Consider the following 23,631-nt stretch of genomic DNA (forward strand, 5'->3'; position numbering starts at 1 on the left):
CAATGGCTTCAATGGATTGATTGCTGTTTTGGAAGTGACTTTTGCTCTGGTGAAAGGTGCCAACTTGACCAGACTTTGGGCTGAAGCTCTCTCCTCACTTAGTGGGTGCAGCTCTGGTCGCAGCACTGGGAGCTTCCCACCCACACTGGCCCCGGCCAGTGTGTCTCACTCCTGGTCTGGAGAGCCCTACCCCTCTAGGAATGCCAGGGGAGTTCAGTCTCCATAGCACATTCTCTAACGAGATTGCCAACAGGGGCTCAGATAGTGCCAGTTGTGAGGCAGATGTCTGCAGGGTTGACACTCGCGCACTGAAAACTGCACTCGTTTCACTTACAGCAGGGCACTGAGCAGCCTGGGATGGCAGTGATTTGCATATATTACTGGCCTGGGCTGGATCCGTGCAGGACACCCCTCCCCTCAAGCCTGTGCCTCCAGGAATGAACTTTGGGCAGGTGGTTTAGGATTCTCACCTTACTCCTCTCTGTGGGAGGGAGTGGCGTTAGAATACATATGACAGCATCTCTGTCCAGGTATTGGTTAATGCCAATTATACACAAGTTCCATATTATGGAGCACAATTGCTGTACTGAAAGTTACAGTCTCATCTGCTGTGGAGAGAACACAGAGTTTCTAGATGGAATAGTGGACACTGGACGCCTCCTCTCAAAGAGGTGCCAGATACTATGATGATGGGCTCCTTCTAAGAAGCTGAGGCGTACTGGGCACCTCCAAAGATCTGGTGTCAGGCCTCTGTCTCCTTCCTGGGATCACCAGACAAATGCATTTCCAAGGCTGACATATGTCATTAGTCAAGGAGTGAGATCCAGTGGACAGTTCAGCTAAGGGAGGGGTATGTTCCTGCTACATTCCCCAGGGTCCCACCAGGTCTTTCTCCCCTTTGGAGGTGTGGGTGGAAGTCCTGGGGTGTTCCTTTCATTGCCAGCCTGATCCCATCTACTTCAGCTGAGAGATGTGTGAACTCTTGGGGCCCATCTCTCATGCCCCGCCTGGAGATGCCTCTTGCCATGTGCTTGTTTTGCTGTAGTGCGGCGTGCTGCCCGACACTGTGGCTTAAAAGAAGTGGGGGAGGATGAGGAGTGGACGGTGTACTGGACTGACTGCTCGGTCTCTCTGGAGCGCGTCATGGAAATGAAGAGGTTTCAGGTAAAGACCCTTCATGGACAGGCTGCGAGTGTGAGGAGCTCAGGCAGGGAGGACGAGGCAGGGAGGAGTTGGTGGGACATCGTATGGTGCAGCGAAGTAGAGTATCCAAGGTCAGCAACAGTGCTACCCTTCTGTTCCCTATGGGACAGTCTCCACAGCCTGTCCGTGTCTGTACCGGGGAGAGCAGGATCCCAGCAGCACCCCGAGCCTTTGCCCCGTTAGTACCCCTGAGGTGATGCCATCAGCCACAGGTTGAAGGACAGCTAGAGAGCTGCCACCCTCTCTGCTGCTGAGTCCTTGTTCAGCACATGGTTCTTGTTGATCAGCTGCTCCTCTCTGTGAATCATGCTGTTCTTGGAGAGGGGAAACCACAGGTTTGAGAGAAGAGTGAACACAACTCATGCTGATGGGGCTCAGAGTAAGCACACCTGGCAGGGTAGCTGTCTTCCTGTCCTGTTCTTCCCTGAACTGACTCACATTGGCTCTCAAGTGTTATCACTTCTGCTCCTTTTGCTGACTTGTCCTTTCTGCTGCACATTGTTTCAGAAAATCAACCATTTCCCGGGGATGACGGAGATTTGCCGGAAGGACCTGCTGGCCCGCAACCTCAACCGCATGCTCAAACTCTTCCCCAAGGAGTACAGTATCTTCCCCCGCACCTGGTGCCTGCCTGCTGAGTGAGTGACCAGCACTGCTAGCCAGCAGCTGGACAGGCGGATGCTGTCTGCAGGGAAGGGTAGTGGGGACCACTGAACTCAGCTTCCATGGGGCAGGTGCTTTCTGGAGGATCCACTGCTGATTCTGGGTCTCAGTAGCCTTCCTTGGGAAGTAAGAAGATGTGGCTCTGTATTTAGAGAGTCCCAGATCTCAGAATGTAATCGCATTGTATAGGTTGTGGAATTGTTCCCCGCAGGGAAGGGGTGGGAGCCCCATCCCTAGAGGGATTTAAATCTGAATTGGACTAAACCCCAGGAAATAGACTGCAAGGGAATCCTGCCCTGGCCCTCAGTGGGCAGGGGAATGAGCCTAAAAGGTCATTTTTGCTTCTGACTTCTGTGATTCTGTGGGATTTCCCCTAACAGTCCATGAGCACCCCTCCTTGGTCAGCTGGAGGGATCCTTCAGGGTGGTGTGCAGGACCTGGCCGCTCCCCGGCGGAGTGGGAGGCTCATTGCTGGCCTAGGAGGGATGGACTGTCCATGTGTCTGCAGCGGTGCCCGCCTCCCAGCACACAAGCACCCCTGGCCTTGCCCTTTGCTGGTGGTGAGGGGGACATTCAGCACACTAGCCAGACGAAGCCTGGAAGGGATCACAGCAGCATGTGGTGAGGTGTCAGTTCACAGGGAGAGGGATCAATAACCTGTGGACAGGGTGTTCAAACTGGGGCCTGAAGCACGGGCCTAGCTTCCTATTTAGGCATCTAAATGAGTGGCCTGACTTTCAAAATTGAGGTGCCCAGCAGCTGGCGTTGGAACCAATCAGTGTGCAGCACTGTTGGAGATTAGGCCATATATTTAGATGCCTAAATCTGAATGTAGGAGGCTGACTCTATGCCCCAGGTCAGAGTATCCTGGCCTGGGCCTCCGGCCTCCTCTCACATCCATCTCTGTCCGGTTTGGCAAATGCATTTTCAGGAGAGCCCACAGGAATGTCGCCATTGTATTTTATTGTTTCATTCTCCTTGTGGCCAAGGGTTGGTTAGTTTCCCCCTGCTCCTTCCACAGTAGCAGAGCTAAAACCTTGCTGGGTCCTGACTAGGCAGCAGCTGACGTTTCGTTACCCTTTCTCTGTGGTGGAGACGGAGATATTAACCTAGCAGGGCTTAGAGCCATAAGGGCTTTCTCCCCAAGGCTGTGATGAGACAGTGATAAATAATGTACCTAGGAGTGGCCTAGTACAGTGTAGGACTGCTCTTCTCGCTGCCCTGGCAGTGCTGAGCCCTGCATGGCCCAGCATGCTGTGCTCCAATCAGCCACCGGAGAGTCCTGCAGCTCTAACAGTCACTACTTCTTCATTACATAGCTATGGGGATTTCCAGACCTACGGGCGCATGAGGAAAAACAAGACGTACATCTGCAAGCCAGACAGTGGCTGCCAAGGGAGGGGCATCTTCATAACCCGCAACCCAAAGGAGATTAAACATGGGGAGCACCTGATCTGCCAGCAGTACATATCCAAGGTAACGGGGCTGCCAGTGTCCTGGAAAAAAGGTGTGAGCTTCTGGCCTCCCATGTCCTTCCAGTGTCCCGTGCCCCACTGCTGCCAGCCTTCCACTGTGAAAGCTCAGCCAGCAGCGTTGAGGTTGCCACCTCCCAGCAGGGCCATCGCCAGGCTGCTCAGCATTTCTCCTTCCCAGCTGAGCTGTGGAGAGTGCAGACCCTGAGCCATGCAGCTAGCAAGGCTTTTGTGTCTCACGGGCACTCCCCCCTTTTTCTCTCACAGCCCTTCCTTATTGATGGCTTCAAATTTGACCTGCGTATCTATGTCCTGGTCACATCCTGTGACCCCCTGAAGATTTTTGTCTATGAGGAAGGGCTGGCCCGGTTTGCCACCATGAGGTACATCGAGCCCAGCAGCAGCAACCTGGTAAAGAAGGGACGTTTCCAAGCAACTGACATAGTGTCAATAGGATTAACACACACTTGCCCTAAGGGCAGCAGACCACTGGGAAGTCAGGGCCTCTTTCTCTTCTTCTCCCTCCTCTGCCTCCTGCTCGGTTTTGCTCCTCCTCCATTCCTTTTACTCCATGTCAGGATGGTTATTTCAGGAGCTCCAGGATCCCCCAAGTGGGCTGTTTCCTGGCCTTATCCACCTGCTGCCACATCTCTGATGCACAGCCCCCGTTCCCTTGGGTCTGCTCTGCTCCCTGCTTTGCCCACGCTTCAGGGGCAGAACAGGGAGCAGAGTGATTACCCCCCTGGCAGCATCCAGAGATGGCAGGAGGAGCGATGGAGAATGGGGAGATGGAGAAGGAAAGGGAAGGGGAGAAGGTCTCCTCATTGGGCTCTGTGCCTTACACAGCAGTACGCAGAGGTGGAGTCCATCCAAACACCTCTAGCAAGCACTCATCCCGAGCTATTGCCTCAGCTGGGAAGTACTCTAGCTAATCTGTGCCACATACCTAGAGCCCTGCGCTATACAAAATTTATATGCCCATCCGAGCCACGATCCACAAACGTGGTTGGATGTCCGCATATATGCATGTGGATAGCCATGGATATCTGCAGATTTGCAGGGCTCTGCACATACCTACCTACGGACACAGTCCCTCCCCTAGTAGCTGAGTGTCTCAGGAGGTGTTCTGCTTTGGGATCAATAAAGAAAAGGGGCAGATTCTCTTCTCTGCTCCTCTTGCAGAAATTGCTTGCACCTCCTCTGCTGGGGGGCAGCATGGGGCATACCCCAGTGGGCACAAATCTAGTGTAGCCCACTCCTATCTCCCACTCCTCAGCACTGGCATATGGGGTGGGCAGAGGGCATGGCTCTCGCTATCTCCAGGTGGCAGATGGTTCCTCAGAAGCCATTGCCAGTGGCTTGGATGACACCAATCCCCACGCAGGTCTAATTTGTGCTGGGGTAAACAATCTGAGAGATGTGTCCAGGACCAGCTGGCTGCTGCTGCACCAGGCAGATTTCAGCCACAGCAGGCTCTGGCCATGTGTTCATAGGTTTGTGGGGTTTTGCTGCTGACCTGAAATCAGGCATCTTAGAGTGGAAGGGTGAAGAATTTAGGCCTGGGGTGAAGGAATAGCCTTGGGGAGGGGAGGAGGTAGTGGTGCTGGGACAGAGGTGAGGTGCTGGTGCTGGGGCAGAGGTGAGCAGCAGTTGCCGGACAGAAGGCTAAGCATTGCTGAGCATCTGGAGCCTCTTGTCTCTCACTGGCACTCAGAGATTGAGTGTGAAGGTCTCTTGCTGTCCCTCTCTCAGGACGATATCTGCATGCACCTGACCAACTATGCTATCAACAAACATAATGAAAACTTCATCCGAGACGACATGATGGGCAGTAAGAGGTACCATCCTGCCTATGCCACCACAGGCCCTGTTCACTTCCTGCTGGGAGGCCAATTGATGGGGCAGCATGCTGTGCGGGCTCACCCCATGTTCTCTTTTAAGGTCACTTAGGTGGAGATCACCCGCTTTAGGGTCTTGGGCTCCTGGTCCAACTGTCTCTTTGCTTGTTAATTCTGAGCACAGAACTGTCCCCTCAGTTTAGCTCCTATATGTGGGGCACCTCTGGGACTTTGCTGGCTTTGTAAGAAGCGGCACTGGGGCTCAGTCCCCTGAGTTCCTCACACTGTTCTGAGCCATGGAGCCAGTGTGGTGACATTGTTTGCTACTGCTGCAGACCCACTTTGACTTGGGCAGCTCTTATCACCTCCTTGTTCCCCAAACAGGAAACTGTCTACCTTGAATGCCTGGATGATGGACAACAGCTACGACACGACAGAACTCTGGGAAGACATTGAGGACATCATTATAAAGACCCTTATCTCAGCCCACCCTGTTCTGAAGCACAACTACCGCACCTGCTTCCCCAACCACATCACCGGTTGTGCCTGCTTTGAGATTCTGGGCTTTGACATCCTGCTAGACAGAAAGCTGAAACCCTGGCTGCTGGAGGTGAGTGAAAACCTCTCCGGTGGCCTGGAAATCTCCCCCTCTGCACAGCAAATGGTTGAGGGCTTTTGTCGCCCAATGAGAGAATTAGAACTAAAGCCTGGGGCATGTTTCAGATAGTTTTAGTTTGATTGACACTGCCACCTGCAATCTCTGCAGCACTCCATTAAATGAGGATCTCTGGAGGCAAATAGCCAAGCAATCTACAGTCCACAAGGAAACATCTTCCGCAAGTTCCTGGCATAATAACGGACTCCCCTGAGTCACTGAGCTGCATGGATCTCTGCAGCACCATTCAGAACCTGGGATGACCTGTGTGTGCTCTCCTCAGTGTCCTTGGTGGTCAGTGAGAAGCCAGGAAGTTATACCTGCAGCCTGGCTGATCATTAGATGGCACTTTGTGCCGTGAAAGCAGCAACAGCAAACATCAGCCCCACACAGCAGCACCATGCTTACTGGTATTACCATGATAGGAAAGATTGCAGCTGTGGGACAAGAGGCTGCCAGAGAGGAATGAAGGAACAGGAGGTGGTGAAGGGTCTGAGGCCAGCAATCCTGCTGCCTGCAGCAGATTTGTGGAGCTGCACGTGTGTGTGTTAGACTAGCCATTTGTCTTGGCAGGTGAATCACTCTCCCAGTTTCACCACGGACTCGCACTTGGATCGAGAGGTGAAGGACGCTTTGCTCTGTGACACCATCAACCTGATAAACCTGCGAGCCTGTGACAAGAGGAAGGTGCTCGAAGAGGACAAGCGACGGGTGAAGGAGCGACTCTTCCAGGCCCACCAGCCACCTCGTGAAGCCAGGTACTACTCACTCCAAGGAGGAGTGCGGCAGGCCTTTGGGGAGAGCAGGGGGCACAGCAGGGAACAGAGTAACGAGCATGAGAGGCCAAAGGCTGCTTTGTGGCCGTTGAAATCCCTCTGGGGCTGTGGCACTGTTGAGAACATTGTCACCTGTAAGGGGAGAGGGCTCAGGCTTTCAGCATCCCGGAGGAGACCCGGGTTTGAGGCTCCCAGCCCCGAGACATGTCTGATTCCTGGTACTCTAGACTCAGCCCCACTCCAGGCTGCTTACTACTTCTCCCACTCAACTGTGCGGTTTGGTCACAGGGCCCTCCCTGGCCATCCGGGGGCGCTGTACCCGGTGACACGTGGCCTTTTTCCCACAAAAGTTTTGAGGCTCCAGATTCTCTATAGGGTTGCCAACTCTGACTGAAGCTATTCCGGGAGATTTCCCCCCCTCCCCCCACCCAATATGACATAATGTCATTATCTTAAAATATCCTATTAAAATCTCCCGGATTGCTTTCAATAGTCACCAGGAGATGGATGCCGATTCCGGGAGACTCCTGGCCAATCCTGGAAGGTTGACAACCCTACTTCTTCACAAAGCAGTGTTGCTTCCCTGCCCATTCGTGCAGACATGTCAATTCATGGCTAAAGCCAATACACAACTGTTGAGGCCAGTTTGGATTGGCCGCCTATTGAGGCAGGGTGGGCAGGAGCTCCCTCCCAGACACCAATTTCAATTAATTACATCAGGTAACTAAAGCCTGGACACGAGGGGCATATTAACCCCTGTGCTCTGCTGCCCCTGGGTCCATAGGTGCTAGAACTCGGGGTGCTGGGGGGCTGCCGCACCCCCTGGCTTGAAGTGGTTTCCATCATATCCAGGGGTTACAGTTAGGTTCAGAGGCTCTCAGCACCCCCACTATAAAAACTGTTCCAGCCCCACTGTGTGGGGCTGGGCTGCCCCCTCTCCCAGGCAGCCTGGAGTGCTCACAGCTGGATGAAATGTGGCAGGCCCGGATGAGACAGCTGAGCTCTTGTAAACTGGTACTGTTGGCTGAGAAGGGTGGGAACCATGGGAGCCCTTCAGTTGGAGAGAGGAGCTCTGAGCCTCCCTGCTTTGCCTGTACTGCCCAGCTGGAGGAGATACCAAATGGGAGGGTGCATTGGCTTGGTGCAGTGAATGCACACCGGCGTTCCCAGATGGGGAAGGGGAGAAATGCCAGCTAGACTCCTGGACAGGGCAGCATCTGGAACCTGTCCCACCCTGCTGCCTGTACAACAATCTCTAGGGATGTGTCTGCCATGGCTCCTCCTGCCTTCATCTTTGCTTTCTGATGGCAGACGTGAGCAGTTAGAAAACAGCCAGGCGGCCTGGCTGGCCCAAACAGAGAAGTATGAGAACACGCACCTGGGAGGGTACCGGCGCATTTACCCTGTGCTCGAGACAGACAAGTATGAGCCATTCTTCAAGCACAGCAGCTCCCTCTTCCAGGAAACAGTGGCTTCCAAGGCAAGAGAGGAGTGTGCCAGGTACATTGCTCCTGTGGAAAAGCCCTCCTCATTGAATGCCATGAGGCAGAGAGTGTTCACCGCTTGTCTCTCTGTTGGGAACAGCTACTGCTGCCTAAAGCATGTGGAGGGGTGAGCACCTAGCAGCGGAGCCCTGGCTCCATTGCCAGGGGAAGGCACTGTGTCCTCCACGTAACCTCTCCGCCCTGCCTTTGGACCTGAGTGGGAGACATGCCAGAGTCCATTGTTTATGGATTCTGAAGGTGGTTTATAGCATGTGTCCTGGTGCATTTGAGTAGACCCGTCTCCACCCCATCTAGGTGGCACAACCTGGTGCAAAGGGCATTTCCTTATGGGGGTGGTAACAGCTTTTAATGGCCTGGGGCCATTTCCCAGCACATTCACCATCCTGGACGCTGCTCCGGAGAGCAGTCCTTGGCTGTGCCGTATGTCACCTCCATTGGGGTCAGCACAGCTTGGCACAAGATCTCACACTGAGCGGCAATGACCAAGACTGTTGGTTCTTGCCAGGCAGCAGCTGGAGGAAATTCGCTTGAAGCAAGAGCAACGAGAGGCTACTACTGGGAAGAAGAAAAAGGAGCGCAAGGAGAACCTGCAGGGAGAGTCAGCTGGGGAGAAATCCCGCATCCGCAGAAAGGCCAAGGTTCCTCCCACCCGCCTCACCTACAGCAGCACCAGGACCTGCAACAGGAAGGTACCCCTGTTCTCATCCAGCATGCAGCTCCATGGGGCATGTCAAATGGAGCCACCTGGCACCAGGAGGAGAGCTTGGGGCACTGACATCTCCTACACCAGCCAAGGACTGAGCTCGTCTTTGTGGAGTTTGTACTGCTGCTGACCTGTGCTGGGGAGTGCTGTGAACAGCCAGCCCATGGGAGTCTATGGCCCCCTACCCCTTTTACTCCCGACTGGAGTCTCCTTCCTGCTCCACACTGGAACTTGTGGCCCAGGCCCTGTTCCTGACCCCAGCAGAGTTTGTGGCCTCAGTCACTCTCCTTCCTCTGTTAGTCTGTCACCCAGCCCCCCAGCCCATGCTGTAACTCAAGGTGTATTTCTGTCCTAAGATGCAGCAGATGGTGTTTGACTCCATGCGGCCCCAGGACATAGTGGAAGATGAGGAAGTAGAGAGGATCAAGGCTCTTCTGCAGCGCGAAAACCTCATCCGGGGTCTGGGCATCGTGGATCAGCTCTCTCGGCTGCTCCACACAGCTGAGCCCAGGCCTGTGAATGTCCACAGGCCCCACATCAATATCTCCGAGAGCCAGGTAAAGGTGGGCTGCTCACAGGCACCTCCCAAGGCTAGTGCAGTAGGTAGTATTCTTGGTGGCCCTGCACAGACAGGAGCAGGAGGAGCTGAGTACAGGGGAGTCGCATCTTATGCAGGGGTTAGGTTCTAAAGTCAGTGCGTAAGGCGAAAATTGCATATAATCAAAAAGAGAGAGAGATAGAAGAATGAAAGAATAGAAAAGGGAGAAAGATGACTTCAGCGTCGTTATGCGCAAACTGGAGTGCCTCAGGATGGCCAGGAGCATTGTCTGCCATCAGCAACGCTTTAAAGTCAAGTCCTTTCTCTTCGAGGTACCGCTTGACCTCCAGAATGAAACACTCTGGAACCAATCCAGAAAGAATGCTGCCCTCACCCAAGCCTTTTTATTTGATTGCCAGAACACAGGCAGGAGATTTTTGTTCTTGCCTTTTAGGGCACAGGGATATGCAGCCCTGTAGAGCAAGCCCGGCTTTATTAAATACCCAGCCGCATTGCCACAAAACAACACAGTCACACGGTCTTTAGCTGCTTTGAAGCCAGGGGCTTGTCTTTCTGATTTCGAAGTGTAAGTGCGGTTGGGCGTTTTTTCCCAGAAGAGCCCAGTCTCGTCAGCATTAAAAACGTGTTCTGGAAGACAGCCCTTTTCTTCTGTGATATTCTTTAGTTGTTCGGGGGAGGCTTTTGCCGCCTCTTCATTGGCAGATGCAGCTTCACCAGTAGTCTGCACGTTTTTGAGGTTGAAGCGGTTCCTAAAACTGTTAAGCCAGCCTTGGCTGGCTTTGAATTCCTTCTCATCAGAAGGCTGTCCCTCTTCGGCGGGAGGTTTGAACAGCGCGTAGAGGCTAAGAGCACGAGTTTACGGTTCATGTCTTCCAGCCATAAGTTTAATGCCTTTTCAGTCTTCACTAAAGTCTTATCACACACCTGGCTCATCACCTTAGCAGTTATTGGAGCACTTGATGCCACGGCTTGATGAATTTCTCTCTCTAATCTTGATGGCATGGATGCTAGATTCTTTGCGGCCATATTTACACGCCACGTTAGAGACCGACATGCCATCTCTCAATAAGTCCAACACAGCCAGTTTTTCCTCCAGCATTGGAACAGATCGCTGTTTCTTCGGTTGTGCACCAGATTAAGTAGTTGGCTTGCATTTAGGGGCCATGTTGTACAAAAAATACATATCTTTAAACACTAGAATCACACTCAGTGCGGCGAGATGCTCACACTCAGTGGGCAGCGGTCGATCCAGCAGGGGTTGATTTATCGCGTCTAGTCTAGATGCAATGAATCGACCCCCAAGCGCTCTCCCGTCGACTCCTGTACAGTACTCCACCGCTGCGAGTTACTGTTATTTTTCTTTTTTTTTTGCCGAATGTGTATAGTTTAATTTGCGTAAGTTAAATGCGCATATGATGCGACTCCACTGTACACTGGGCATTGCTGACTTGGAGAAGTTCCTCTGGCTGGGTTAAATGAGAATGGGTGCTGGGTCTGGGTCCTTGGATTGGCCTGGTTTTATGTTAATTTTTCCTGTGTTCAAAAGGGTCGAAAAGGGATTCTTCAGGGGCCTCCCAAGAGGAAGGTCCTGCAGGCACTTGATCTGAGGGGCCCCATCTTTCAGCACCCCATGGAACAGGTCACGGGGGCCTCTGTGAAGTGCTCCCTATGGAGCCCACAAGTCCCAGTGCGCATCACAGCCTGGTGTCCTGGCTCAAGGTTGAGCTGTGCACTCTGGGACATCTGCTCTCAGTGGCCTTGTCTTCACTAGAGTTAGATAACAGGAGTGGAAGCCTTGTGAAGAAGAGGAGCTGCTCTGCTGGAGAAGACGGGGCTGTTGTTCTTGGCCAGCTGTACACTACCAAGTTGTGTTGGCAGAGCTGTGTTGATGAGGGGTGTGAAAACACACACCGCCCACAGGCTCTGCCTGCAGAACCCCAGTGTAGACACAGCTGTGCCCACAGACGAGCTCTTCTGCTGGCTTAGCTAGCATCATTTGGGCAGGTGGCCTTTCTATAGGGACCTACAAATTACTCCTGTTGGCATATGCTCTGCAGGCATGGTTTCATGGGCAGAGCTTGTGTCATGTACACTAGCCCATATAACCACTCATCAGACTTTAATTGCACTTCGGTATATTTCCAGTGATCAAGTGCAGGATGTGGTGAGAGGGTTCCATTCCCAGTCCTCAGGGTGGCTAGTATTACTGCCCAAATGAGCTCCTGTAGGCACCGGAAATGCCTTCAATGCCCCTTCCTTCTGCAGTGAAAAAAATTACTTTAATCTGTAGGGAAAAAAGCAAGTCTGGGGAAAGCAGATTCTCTGTCAAACATCAAGCCCTCCTCCATTCACTGCAGGTGTTCCACTTTGTTAGGGAAAACACATGGCCATGAGTATGATTTTCTGCTGCACTCTCTGTCCTAGTGCAAATATTCATATACCAATGAGCAGCAAGCAGCAAGAGAATGTGGCCCTCCAGTGCTGGGCCATGAGAAACCCCCTAGAGATCAGATCACCTTTAGACACAGTGGCTATTTTTCCATTTCAGTGACAATTTTACTAGCTGAAGAAAGTGAACTCTGGAGTAGCTGTCTAACATCTGGGAGACCTATGTAAAGGGAGCCCTTTGACCAAGTGGGGCTGAAAGGAGCGACAAAGACTTATCTAAAAATTGCACCCTGACAAATGCCCATCCCTGATCTCCTGGCATTCTGTGTGGGGCTGGCCCGTTCCAGGGAATGTGACAGCAGTCTGTAGCACGTACACTAACGGCACACACAGTGTGTGTCACGTAGCTTGAGTGCTTTAGAAACATGCAGTGTGCTAAGGATAATTAGTAGGGCCCTGTTCTCAGCATAAAGCAGGTCACTCAGGTGGCTGCAAGCTGCCTGCAAAGCTACTGGCCCACTTTGGGTGGGTGTGTCACAGTATCAAGCCCATCTTTTGGTATCTTGAAATCCAGGGTGGGTGTGTCTGTGTAACAGAGCAACTCTCACTGAGCCAGAAGTGATGGGCTGCAAGCAGCAGTTCTCTGGCCTATGTTGTACTGGAGGTCAGACTAGAGAATCACAATGGTCTCTTCTGGCCTCAGAATCTCTGACTGTAAGTGTGGGGTGTAAATGGGGTGAAAATGCAGGGAGGATTCTCAGGGGTGTAACAGTAACAGGTTAAATAGGGGGGTTGGGAAGAAATTTCCCCCCAGGTCAGACTGGCAGAGTCCTTGGAGGCTTTTCACCTTCCTCTGCAGGATGGGGCATGAGTCACTTGCAGGGTTAAACTAGTGGAAATGGTGGATTCTCCGTAACTTTAACTCATGATCTGAAGAGTTCAGTGACTCAGCCAGAGGCCAGGGGTCTGTTACAGGAGTGGGTGGGCGAGGTTCTGTGGCCTGTGATGTGCAGGCGGCAGACAAGACGATCAGCATGGTCCCTTCTGTTCTGACCTTAAAGCCTATAAGGAGGACAGCCCTTCTCCACTCCCTAACCATGCCCACCCAGGAATTAAAACACACGTCGCTGCTCTTCTTTTCTTCCAGCCGCAGTTCCTTCAGGATGTGTTTGGGAACCAGGAGACACAGGGGTTAATGACCCTTGTCCCCCTCTCGCTCCTGGGAGGCACAGTCCGGGAGTTAGGACAGCAGATCTTGCAGCAGCCTGCGGCCAGAGCCCAGATGCTGGGCAACCAGGGCTTCATTCCCACCCTCCTGGGTACCCTGTCAGGGATGGGCCAGAGCATCCCCTACCGTGCACAGTATAAGCCACAGCATGGCCTGCAGCCGCAGAAGAACATGAGCTGGTTAGGAAGCCACACTCTGGGGACACCGATAGTCACCGAGCCCTGTGCTCTGGCAAAGATGCTGAAGGAAGGAGGCCGGAGATTCTCCAGCGCCAGAAACAAGGTTGAAGGCCGTGAGTACAGAATTGGGGTCTGGCATACTGCTGGTGTCAGTTCTAAAGCATCCTCTCTTTTGGGAGACATAACCCAACTCTGAGTTGCCTTCCAGGCATCTATGGCTCTCCTGTTCTCCCCATTGATATGGTTTGGTTAGCGGGAGACTTTCTCTCGTCTGACTGGATTCCCAGGGCATTCTCCTCTGGCACAGCTGGTGACATGGTAGAAGTGTTCCATCTTACTTGATTTGTCTCCTAATTTCCAGCACTGAGACTCTCAAAGGGGCCATGGATGTTTGAAAGGTCTGGGTGCCATTAGTGTCTAGTTTCATGTTCAGGGAGTAAGCAGGGAAATTAAACTCAGAATCAGTGAAGACCCTCAGAGACCCGTAGAGGGTGAGTGTGTGCTGGACTCTAAGGGCTGGAAGCCAGTGGAGATCTTTGTCCCTGAGGAGATGTGTTCTCCTCCCCTGCACCTGCACATGGGACCAGGTGCTGCAAAGTGAGCAGGGTGTAAGTTCATCTGTGTTTGGAAAGGGGGGCAGCAGCAGGCAGCCGCCGTGATAGTGTCTGAGGAGAGCAGTTGTTTTAGAAATGGGAGTGGACTGGGGGTGCCATAATGCCCCTTCAGACGGTTATGGCCCAAGAGTGTCTTAGGGGTCCCTGTGAGTGACATGGCTCCAGGATATCAGTCAATAACCCTGTGTATTCCCAACCAGACTCCTGAAGGACTGCCACTACTGTGGGTCCTCCGCTGTAGGAGGGGGTCGCACAGACACTGTCACTGCCGGGGGAAAAACTCAACAGTAACTCTAGTTCTCCCACTGTCCCCTTCCCGGAGCCACACTGCCCTTCCTGCTCCCTGCTGCAGTCAGGGCTTCTGACAGAAGAGAGGAGTTGAGGGGCAGGGTATTTATCCCCTCAGTCTTTGGAGAACTGCCCCAGCTTCCAGCCAGTGCCTTAACATAGGTCTGTGGCCATGTAGCCTGGCATGCTTGAGGCAAACATCAAGAGGCATCTTTGGTGTCCCTCCTGGGATGCTCCAGCCCTGCTTTGTATCCCTCCTGTGCTCTCATTTCAGATGCCCATGCCCCCAGGCGGCCCCTCCATGTGGACAGTGGTTACTCTGACTCTCTGAGGTACCTGGCTCATGCTGGAAAGGCTCCAAATCACACATATAGTGACTGCACGTTCCCCTCAGTGACACACCCCCTAAGCCGTGCTGCAGTCCATGAGCTAGCCATCAACTCTGCCTCTGCTCCCATCGTCCAGCGCTCAGATACCTCACACCGCACCAGTGCCATGCCCATGCTCAACTTCAACCACCACAGGTAACGGCCCTGCCTGCAGCTGGCTTCCAGCGAGCTCCTCACCGCTTGTGCTGCCTGCAGAGCTAGTGTCCCCACAGGAGGAGGTTTGCCCTGTTATCCTGGCCAGATGCCAGCTCGAGTACATTATTCTTCGCCTCCCCACCCCTCCTAACAAACTCCTCCTGTGGAGTAGTGTGCTCTGTTAACAGCAGATATGTCCCACTGCAGGGATAGCTGCATTTCAGAGCCATGGCAACTTAGGCCAGCCCTGTTTGAACACTGTAAAATGGCTGGAGACCATCAGGAATGAAACGATCAGCTGGTATTTTCACCCACTGGTGCCACCTCTCAGGCCCTTGCTTCGTTCTCCCTGGGTTGCATTATCTATAATGAGCCATGCTGTAAATCTGCAGAGAGCTTGTCCCCATAGTCCCATTCCTGATTCAGCAGAGAAAAGCTCCTTACCCCTCTGGCACCTTGGAACATCCCTCTTTGCAGTGCGGGTCCCGCTGCCATGCTGGAGCAAGTCCACAGACTCTTTTACCGAGCTCTTCCCAAACGGGCTATAACTCGGCCTTATTAGATTGTAAACTCTTTAGGGCAGGGGCTATGTTTGTGCGGTGGCCAGCACCACAACGGGCTAGCCTAGCTGGCCTCTAGGTACTGGTGAATAATGGTAATCCGTGCTCCCGTAATGCTGCTTCCTACAGCTGCTGTGGGCAGTTTGCATTGGAAGGGACTGTCCATGGGATTTGATTGGCTTGATGAGTGGGAGGTCAAGCCACATGTCTAAACCCAGTTTTGCTTGTTCATATCCGACTGTACAAAGAAAGCTAACCTGGGGTCACCATGCAACCTGTGGGAGTGAGGATACCAGCTACGGCTAAATCGATACGAAACAAGAGGCGAATTGCCGCTCACCGTTGCCCATGGGCCCTGCCCTCAGGAGCTGGGATGGAATTCTGTCCTCACCCAGAATGTCTCAGTTTAACCCTTATTTCCCATTTGAAAGAATGTTTCCATCTCTTGGGCTTTCCCATGAAGCTGGATGGAGGAAGCATTTGCCAAAGGGTCTGGCGAGTGTTCAGAACTAGGGCTGAGCAAATGCATTTAGTGAGAGTGCCCCCGGTTTGGGTAATTGGTGTGCACCCTACCCTTTGCGGCCACTACAAGCCCCCCGGGAGCGTTCTCCAGCACAATGTCTGCACTCAGGTCTGAACAGGATCCCAGGATCCCCTCTCCCTGCAAGGCCCACTGGGCTGTACCAATAAGCTTGTAGAGGGCCATAGGCTTAGCTGCTGGCAGCTGGTTTTGCTCTGTAGTTTCCTCTCTCCCCAGCGTGGCTCACCTGAGCTGTTGAGGGGGAGAAGCATATTGATTCTTTGCTCCCCAGCTCTCTGGCTCCTCCAATCTGATCTGTTTGTGTCCCCGAAGCAAACCCAGACCTTCTCTCATCAGTGATTGCTTGCTTCCCCCACAGGAAATGGACCTGAACCTTGGCCAAACAGTCTCTGGGGAAAAAAGGGACCAATGGCCTTGGGAATCCTGCAGCCAAAGGTGATGGCTGTGCCAAAAGACATGGTTTCTTCTGCGTGGAAGGGAGAAAAACCTCCAAGGGGACAGACAGATGAGGGGGAGACAAGGGAAACAGTGACCCCAGGCCTGCTGCGATGACCTGGCAGCTAGTGATGAAAACGCAGGTGTCTGCTGCAGATGAGGAGCCCCTCAGTGAGGGCTGAGCACTTCAGACACCATTTAGTGAGCACTCTAGAGTCACGTCTCCACTGGACAGAGCTGTTTTCAAACAATGCTGTGCAAGGGATTTTGTTAATAGTATTCGGCACCATCCTCTGCAGCCGACTTTGTCCTGTAGCTGGGATCCCAGCCTGTAACTGCAACCTCTCCCCCACACCTACTGATCAGCACTCTAATAGCAGGGCAGCGTTAGTGACTCAGGGCAGGGCTTATTTCCTTCAGGGCTGCAAGAGTTTGTTCTTTTGTATCTGTCTTATTAAAGTTTTATACTGTTTTACAATTCTCCGTCAGTCTGTCCTTTTGCCCGTGACCCCTGCAGCATTGCAGCAGATGGGGAATGGTTTTCCGTGGCAAGGCCTGGCTCTGGGAGGTACTCTCTGATTCTTCCCTCATGGGCCTAGTCCCCACTGGCTGGGCTGCCCTTCCCCCCCACATACCTTAGGAAAGGAACCTGCTGGCCTATATGTTGTTCAGGGCTCTCTGTGGTGCCTAGCTGCAGGAAGCTGTTGTTCAGCCTCTTGGCACTGGGTGCCAGCAACAAAGCAGCGCATGAGGGTCAAAACAAAGCAGTTGCTTGCTTGTTCTACTAACCCCTTTCATTCCCTCACTGCGCTGCCGAGAGGCTGAGTGAGTACATAGCAACAGCCACTCGATGAGTTCACAGGGACTGACAAATACCAGACTGGCTCAGACCCACAATCCAACTTGTCCAGGATAGGGTGACCAGACAGCAAGGGCAAAAAATTGGGATGGGGCTCAGGGGTAATACGAGCCTATATAAGAAAAAGACCCAAAAATCGGGACTGTCCCTATAAAATTGGGAGATCTGGGCACCCTAGTCCAGGATCCTGTTTCCAAGAGTGACTAGTACCTGATGCTTGAGAAGGTGAAGAACCTCCCAGGAGGCAGATGTAGGGTAATCTGCCCCATCTAGGTTTTAGTTTAATCCCTGGTCATTAAAGATTGTTTTAAACTGTGAAGCACAAGGTTTAATTTCCCTGTCAAAATACTTAATGATGGTGGAATATTCTGATCAGCAGTTGTGTGAAAAGTGTTTCCTTTGATTGGGTTTGAACTGCCCCCCCCTGCAGTGTTACCGAGTGTCCCTTTTTTGTGTTATGAGATGGGGAGAACAGATGTTTTCGATCTCCCTGCTCTAGACCAGTCCCTACTTTATAGACTTTTATCACGTCCCCTTTTATTGGTCTCCTCTCTAGGGCACGAATCTGTCTTCACAGGAGAGTTTCTCCAGGCCTCTAACTGTTCCTGTCATGCTTCGGGAGCCCCTCTAGTTCTGCTAGCTCCCTGCTGATGGGGTGGGGGGGACCCCTGCTGGCCCAGGATCCAAATGAGGCTGCCCCGTTAAGTTTGTACAATGGCACCGAAAACCTCCTATGCTCTTTGCACCTGCACACCGAGTCCAGCTGTCCACAGTGACGCCTGGGTCCCCTTCCCCATAGGCCACAACCTTCATGGTGTTTCCCCTCACTCGCAACACCCTGCTATGTCTCATAGCGCCCTCCATCTCCCCTGCCCCACATCTCCCTCAGCGCCCTGCCCCATCTCCCCTGCAGTGCTCCACCCCCTTCCCCCCGGCGCCCCCCCACATCTCCCCCGGCGCCCCGCCCCTCTTCCCCCCCTGGCGCCCCCACATCTCCCCCCGGCGCCACGCCCCTCTTCCCCCCCGGCACCCCCACATCTCCCCCCAGCGCCCCGTCCCTCTTCCCCCCCCGGCGCCCCCACATCTCTCCCCGGCGCCCCGCCCCTCTTCCCCGGCGCCCCGCCCCTCTTCCCCCCGCGCCCCCACATCTCCCCTGGCGCCACACCCCTCTTCCCCCCTGGCACCCCCACATCTCCCCCCAGCGCCCCGTCCCTCTTCCCCCCCCGGCGCCCCCACATCTCTCCCCGGCGCCCCACCCCTCTTCCCCCCCCGGCGCCCCCACATCTCCCCCCGGCGCCCCGCCCCTCTTCCCCCCCCGGCGCCCCGCTCCTCTTCCCCCCCCCCGGCGCCCCCACATCTCCCCCGGCGCCCCGCCCCTCTTCCCCCCCCGGCGCCCCACTCCTCTTCCCTCCCCGGTGCCCCCACATCTCCCCCTGGCACCCCGCCCCTCTTCCCCCCCCGGCGCCCCCACATCTCCCCCAGGCGCCCCGCCCCTCTTCCCCCCCGGAGCCCCCACATCTCCCCCCGGCGCCCCCACATCTCCCCTGGCGCCCAGCCCCTCTTCCCCCCCCTGGCGCCCCCACACCCCCCCATCTCCCCCGGCGCCCCGCTCCTCTTCCCCCCCCCCGGTGCCCCCACATCTCCCCCAGCGCCCCGCTCCTCTTCCCCCCCCCCGGTGCCCCCACATCTCCCCCAGTGCCCCGCTCCTCTTCCCCCCCCGGCGCCCAGCCCCTCTTCCCCCCCGGAGCCCCCACATCTCCCCCCGGCGCCACGCCCCTCTTCCCCCCCGGAGCCCCCACATCTCCCCCCGGCGCCACGCCCCTCTTCCCCCCCGGCACCCCCACATCTCTCCCCGGCGCCCAGCCCCTCTTCCCCCCCCGGCGCCCCCACATCTCTCCCCGGCGCCCCACCCCTCTTCCCCCCCCGGCACCCCCACATCTCCCCCAGCGCCCCGCTCCTCTTCCCCCCCCGGCGCCCCCACATCTCCCCCAGCGCCCCGCTCCTCTTCCCCCCCCCGGTGCCCCCACATCTCCCCGCTCCTCTTCCCCCCCCGGCGCCCAGCCCCTCTTCCCCCCCGGAGCCCCCACATCTCCCCCCGGCGCCCCGCCCCTCTTCCCCCCCCGGCGCCCCCACATCTCCTCCCGCGCCCCCGCCCCGGGGTCCCTCGCTCTCAGCCCCAGGGGCGGCCCTAGCTCCCCAGACCCCGCCCCGCCGATTCAGCTCCGCCCCCCGGGCCTCGTTCTCAGAAGCGCCCCGCCCCCGGCGTCGCGGGCCGCGTCTCTGCGCCGGCCATGGCGGGTCCGCTGCTGCCCCGCGCGCTGCGAGCTGCGGGCCCGAGCCGCCTGCTGGCCCGGGGGGCGGCGGGGCGGGCGGGGCCGGCGGACCCGGCGCTGCAGGAGGTGGAGAGGTGACGGGAGGGCGGCTGGGCCGCGGCGGGATGGGGGGCCCGGGGCAGAACTTGGGGGGACAAGGCGGCTGGGCGGGGTACGATGGGGGGGGCCGGGGGCGGGGAGCGGGGGCAGGGACGGGCCGGGGGCAGGGACGGGGCAGGATGGGGGGGTCCGGGGGCAGGGACGGGGCGGGATTGGGGGCGGGGCAGAGTGGCCAGGCTGGGCAGGGGCGGGGTACGATGGGGGGGGCCGGGGGCAGGGACGGGGTAGGATTGGGGACGGGGCAGAGTGGCCAGGCTGGGCAGGGACGGGGTAGGAGTGGGGGGGACCTGGGGCAGGATTGGGGGGGTCCGAGGGCAGGGACGGGGTAGGATTGGGGGCGGGGCAGAGTGGCCAGGCTGGGCAGGGGCGGGGTACGATGGGGGGGGCCGGGGGCAGGGACGGGGTAGGATTGGGGACGGGGCAGAGTGGCCAGGCTGGGCAGGGACGGGGTAGGAGTGGGGGGGACCTGGGGCAGGATTGGGGGGGTCCGAGGGCAGGGACGGGGTAGGATTGGGGGCGGGGCAGAGTGGCCAGGCTGGGCAGGGGCGGGGTACGATGGGGGGGGCCGGGGGCAGGATTGGGGGGGTCCGAGGGCAGGGACGGGGTAGGATTGGGGGCGGGGCAGAGTGGCCAGGCTGGGCAGGGGCGGGGTACGATGGGGGGGCCGGGGGCAGGGACGGGGCAGGATGGGGGGGTCCGGGGGCAGGGACGGGGTAGGATTGGGGGCGGGGCAGAGTGGCCAGGCTGGGCAGGGACGGGGTAGGAGTGGGGGGGACTGGGGGCAGGGATGGGGCAGGATTGGGGGGGGACCGGGTAGGATTGGGGCCCTGAGTGCACTCAGCCCCTCACTCCCCCCCCACTCCCCCAGGGTGCTGCAGCAGCAGAGGAAGGCGGTGAGGCTGCGGAGGCTGCGGAGGGAGCTGGAGCCCGCGGGGCCCCCCCAGCGCAGCCTGAGCTGGCAGGCCATGGAGCAGATCCGGTGAGCAGGGCGGGATGCGGGGTAGGCGGTGCGGCTGGCAGCCCAGCACTGGAGCCTGGGCAGGGTAGGGCCTGGCCCCTGACCCCCGTGCAGGCTGCTGGGCGGGGGCAGAGACGGGCTCCTGGAGCGGGTGCCTGTCCAGCTGAGCCCGGTGTGGCTGGGACTGAGGCCTCACTGTGCTTGCCAGGCTCTGGGCTGGCCTTGACTCCGCCTCTGTTGCGTCCTCTCCTGGCAGGTATTTAAGGCAGGCCTTCCCCGAGGAATGGCCCGTGGCCCGTCTGGCCCAAGGCTTCGGTGTCAGCCCGGATGTCATCCAGAGGGTGCTGAGGAGCAAGTTCTCGCCACCGCTGGAGCGAAGGATGAAGCAGGATGCAAAGGTGTTGGGTAAACAGGGGAGCCGGGAGCAGCAGGCTGGCCCAGACTGCAGAGCTGAGCCGGGGGCCATCTCTGCAGGAGAAGCCGCTGGGCAGCTGCTGCCTGCCAGGCCCAAGGACGTGCCCCAGCCTGGAGCCCTTATCGCGCCGGGGGGCCCGTCCAGCAGCTCAAAGCCCCAGAGAAATCTGCCGCTTCGGAGAGCTGGGGAGAGGCAAAACAGAAGGAACTCCCAGCTGGAGCCTCTTCAGGAGGATGGAGCCAAGCCAGGGGCTGGGATGGAAGCCACCCTCAGGAGAGACTGGGCGCCAGGAGGAGACCCTGGAGAGTGGGATGGCGAGGTCCTGAGGGGGGAAGAGCTGGTGGAGTGGGCGGCGGAGGGCTGGGGCGCCAGCTCCAGGGTGGTGCAGAGGGGACAGGAATATTTTGACAGCCATGGGAATTTCTTGTATCGGACCCCGTCTGGACTAGCACGTGGGGAGGGGGAGAGCAGCCTGCAGCCCTCTCCGCAGCCTGGGGGTGGAAAGGGTGTGTAGGGCGTGCGGGTGGCCTGTTACTGCCGGCCGGCCGGGGCTGGCCCCTGCTGCTGGCCCGTCCCGGGGACAAATAAAATCTGACCAGCTCCCTGCTGCCGCGCGTGTCCTTGGCCTGGACGTGTGGCAGCCGGACGTGCGTGGCTCTTTGCCCAGGGCCGCGGAGGCCGCGGCACCCCCGGCCGGCCCAAGGGGGTGGGCGGCACTGCGCCTGGGGAGCACGGCTGGGGCGGGGGTGGGGGGGGTCCGGGCAGCGCTGTGCCGGGGGGGCGTTCCTGGTGTGGGAGGGGGTCTGGGCAGTGATGTGCCCGGGGGGGGGGGGGGGCGTGCTCCTGGCGCGGGGTGGGGGTCTGGGCTGGGCGGCGCTGCATGGGGCGGGGGTCCGGGCAGGGTGCTCCTGGAGCGGGGGGTCCGGGCCGGGTGGCGCTGTGCCTGGGGAGCATGGCTGGGGTGGGGGGCGCTGCGCCGGGGGGGGGTGCTCCTGGAGCGGGGGGGTCCGGGGCCGGGCGGCGCTGCGCCTCGGGGAGCATGGCTGGGGTGGGGGGCGCTGCGCCTGGGGGGGCGGGGCGCTCCTGGCGCGGGGGGGGTGTCGGGGCGGGGCGCTCCTGCGCGGGGGGGGTGTCGGGGCGGGGCGCTCCTGGCGCGGGGGGGGTCCGGGCGGAGCTGCGCCTGGGGGAGGGGGGGCCGGGCGGGGCCCGGGGTGCGCATGCGCGGGGTCACGGCTCCCCAGAGGCGTCGCGCGCCTGGCGGGGCTAGTCCCTGCGGGGCTTGGCGGGGGGCGGGGCTACTGCCAGGCCTTCCCGGCGTGCTCTGCGGCCCGGCCCAGCCGCCCCGCACCGCCATGGCCTCCGAGGCCGCCCGGCTGCTGGAGGCCGCCGACTTCGCAGCCCGGAAGCACAAGCAACAGCGGCGGAAGGACCCCGAGGGGACCCCGTACATCAACCACCCCATCGGTGGGGGGCGGGGCCGGCCGGGGGGTGTTACTGGGGGGGAACCGATTGGGCGGGGGGGTTCCGGGGGAGGGGGGATGAGCCGATAGGGCGGGGGGGTCTGCTGGGGGGAGGGGATGTGTCCTCGGTGGGGCGAACCTATCGGGGGGGGTTCGAGGGGGAGGGGGGATGAGCCAGTAGAGCCGCGGAGAGGGGATGTGTGTTCCGGGGGGGGGCAAGCCGGGGGGGGGTTCGGGGGGATGTGTGTTCCGGGGGGGGGTTCGGGGGGATGTGTGTTCGGGGGGGGGGGCGAGCCGAGGGGAGGTTCGGGGGGATGTGTGTTCCGGGGGGGGGGGTTCGGGGGGATGTGTGTTCGGGGGGGGGGCGAGCCGAGGGAGGTTCGGGGGGATGTGTGTTCCGGGGGGGGGTTCGGGGGGATGTGTGTTCGGTGGGGGGGGGGCGAGCCGAGGGGAGGTTCGGGGGGATGTGTGTTCCGGGGGGATGTGTGTTCGGGGGGGGGCGAGCCGAGGGGGAGGTTCGGGGGGGATGTGTGTTCCGGGGGGGGGCGAGCCGAGGGGGGGTTCGGGGGGATGTGTGTTCCGGGGGGGGCGAGCCGAGGGGGGGTTCGGGGGGATGTGTGTTCCGGGGGGGGGCGAGCCGAGGGGGGGTTCGGGGGGGATGTGTGTTCCGGGTGGGGCGAGCCGAGGGGAGGTTCGGGGGGATGTGTGTTCGGGGGGGGCGAGCCGCAGGGGGGGTTCGGGGGGGATGTGGTTCCGGGGGGGGGGGCGAGCTGCAGCGAGGGCTCCTCTCCTGCAGAGCAGCCCCTCAGCGAGATGTGTGGGGGCCCCGTGTGTCCTGCCGGCCCGCAGCAGGTGCTCTCCGTGCCCCGGATGGCCTGTCCTGCGGCCTGGCTGCCTGCGTGACTCCCGCTCCCCGTGTCTCTAGGTGTGGCCAGGATCCTGTCTCGGGAGGCTGGAGTCACGGACATTGCGGTGCTGCAGGTAAGTCCCGCACTTGAGGCAGGAGGAGCGGGGCTGTAACAAGCCCCTGAGCCCCCCGCCGGGCTCCAGCTTGAAGAGCCAGCCTGCCCCTTGTTTTCATGGACCCCCAACGGCCGCTCAGCTGTCCCCTCTCCCGTAGGCTGCTCTGCTCCATGACACGGTGGAGGACACAGACACCACCTTCTCCGAGATCGAGGAACAGTTTGGGGGGGAGGTGCGGCGGATCGTGGAGGAGGTGACAGACGACAAGATGTTGCCCAAGATGGAGCGGAAGCGCCTGCAGATAGAGCGCGCGGCCCACAGTAGCCGGGGAGCCAGGCTGGTCAAGCTGGCAGACAAGCTGTACAACCTGCGGGACCTGAACCGCAGCACGCCGGCAAATAGATATACGTATA

The 23,631-nt window shown here is 58.3% G+C and overlaps 2 protein-coding genes across 8 annotated transcripts in view; both read left to right on the top strand.

Moving 5' to 3' along the window:
• TTLL13 (tubulin tyrosine ligase like 13) overlaps positions 1–16,609 on the top strand; it is a 28,191-nt gene extending 11,582 nt beyond the window's left edge. For all 7 annotated transcript variants that reach the window (XM_048865881.2, XM_048865879.2, XM_048865878.2 and 4 more), the window contains 13 exons: positions 1,046–1,164; positions 1,711–1,841; positions 3,186–3,342; positions 3,606–3,749; positions 5,091–5,176; positions 5,561–5,786; positions 6,405–6,589; positions 7,919–8,107; positions 8,618–8,801; positions 9,172–9,372; positions 12,910–13,282; positions 14,346–14,595; positions 16,055–16,609. In XM_048865881.2, coding sequence (XP_048721838.1) covers positions 1,046–1,164; positions 1,711–1,841; positions 3,186–3,342; positions 3,606–3,749; positions 5,091–5,176; positions 5,561–5,786; positions 6,405–6,589; positions 7,919–8,107; positions 8,618–8,801; positions 9,172–9,372; positions 12,910–13,282; positions 14,346–14,595; positions 16,055–16,067 — 2,258 coding nt within the window. In that variant the 3' untranslated portion in view covers positions 16,068–16,609. The remainder of the gene's footprint in view (positions 1–1,045; positions 1,165–1,710; positions 1,842–3,185; positions 3,343–3,605; positions 3,750–5,090; positions 5,177–5,560; positions 5,787–6,404; positions 6,590–7,918; positions 8,108–8,617; positions 8,802–9,171; positions 9,373–12,909; positions 13,283–14,345; positions 14,596–16,054) is intronic.
• Positions 16,610–19,248: 2,639 nt separating this feature from the next.
• Positions 19,249–23,631, top strand: part of NGRN (neugrin, neurite outgrowth associated) — a 7,108-nt gene continuing 2,725 nt past the window's right edge. The window contains exons 1-5 of the mRNA XM_048867197.2: positions 19,249–19,397; positions 20,291–20,401; positions 20,637–20,785; positions 23,181–23,236; positions 23,376–23,612. Coding sequence (XP_048723154.2) covers positions 19,282–19,397; positions 20,291–20,401; positions 20,637–20,785; positions 23,181–23,236; positions 23,376–23,612 — 669 coding nt within the window. The 5' untranslated portion in view covers positions 19,249–19,281. The remainder of the gene's footprint in view (positions 19,398–20,290; positions 20,402–20,636; positions 20,786–23,180; positions 23,237–23,375; positions 23,613–23,631) is intronic.

The sequence above is a fragment of the Caretta caretta genome, chromosome 10, assembly GCF_965140235.1.
Source record: "Caretta caretta isolate rCarCar2 chromosome 10, rCarCar1.hap1, whole genome shotgun sequence".
NCBI classification, from domain to species: domain Eukaryota; kingdom Metazoa; phylum Chordata; order Testudines; family Cheloniidae; genus Caretta; species Caretta caretta.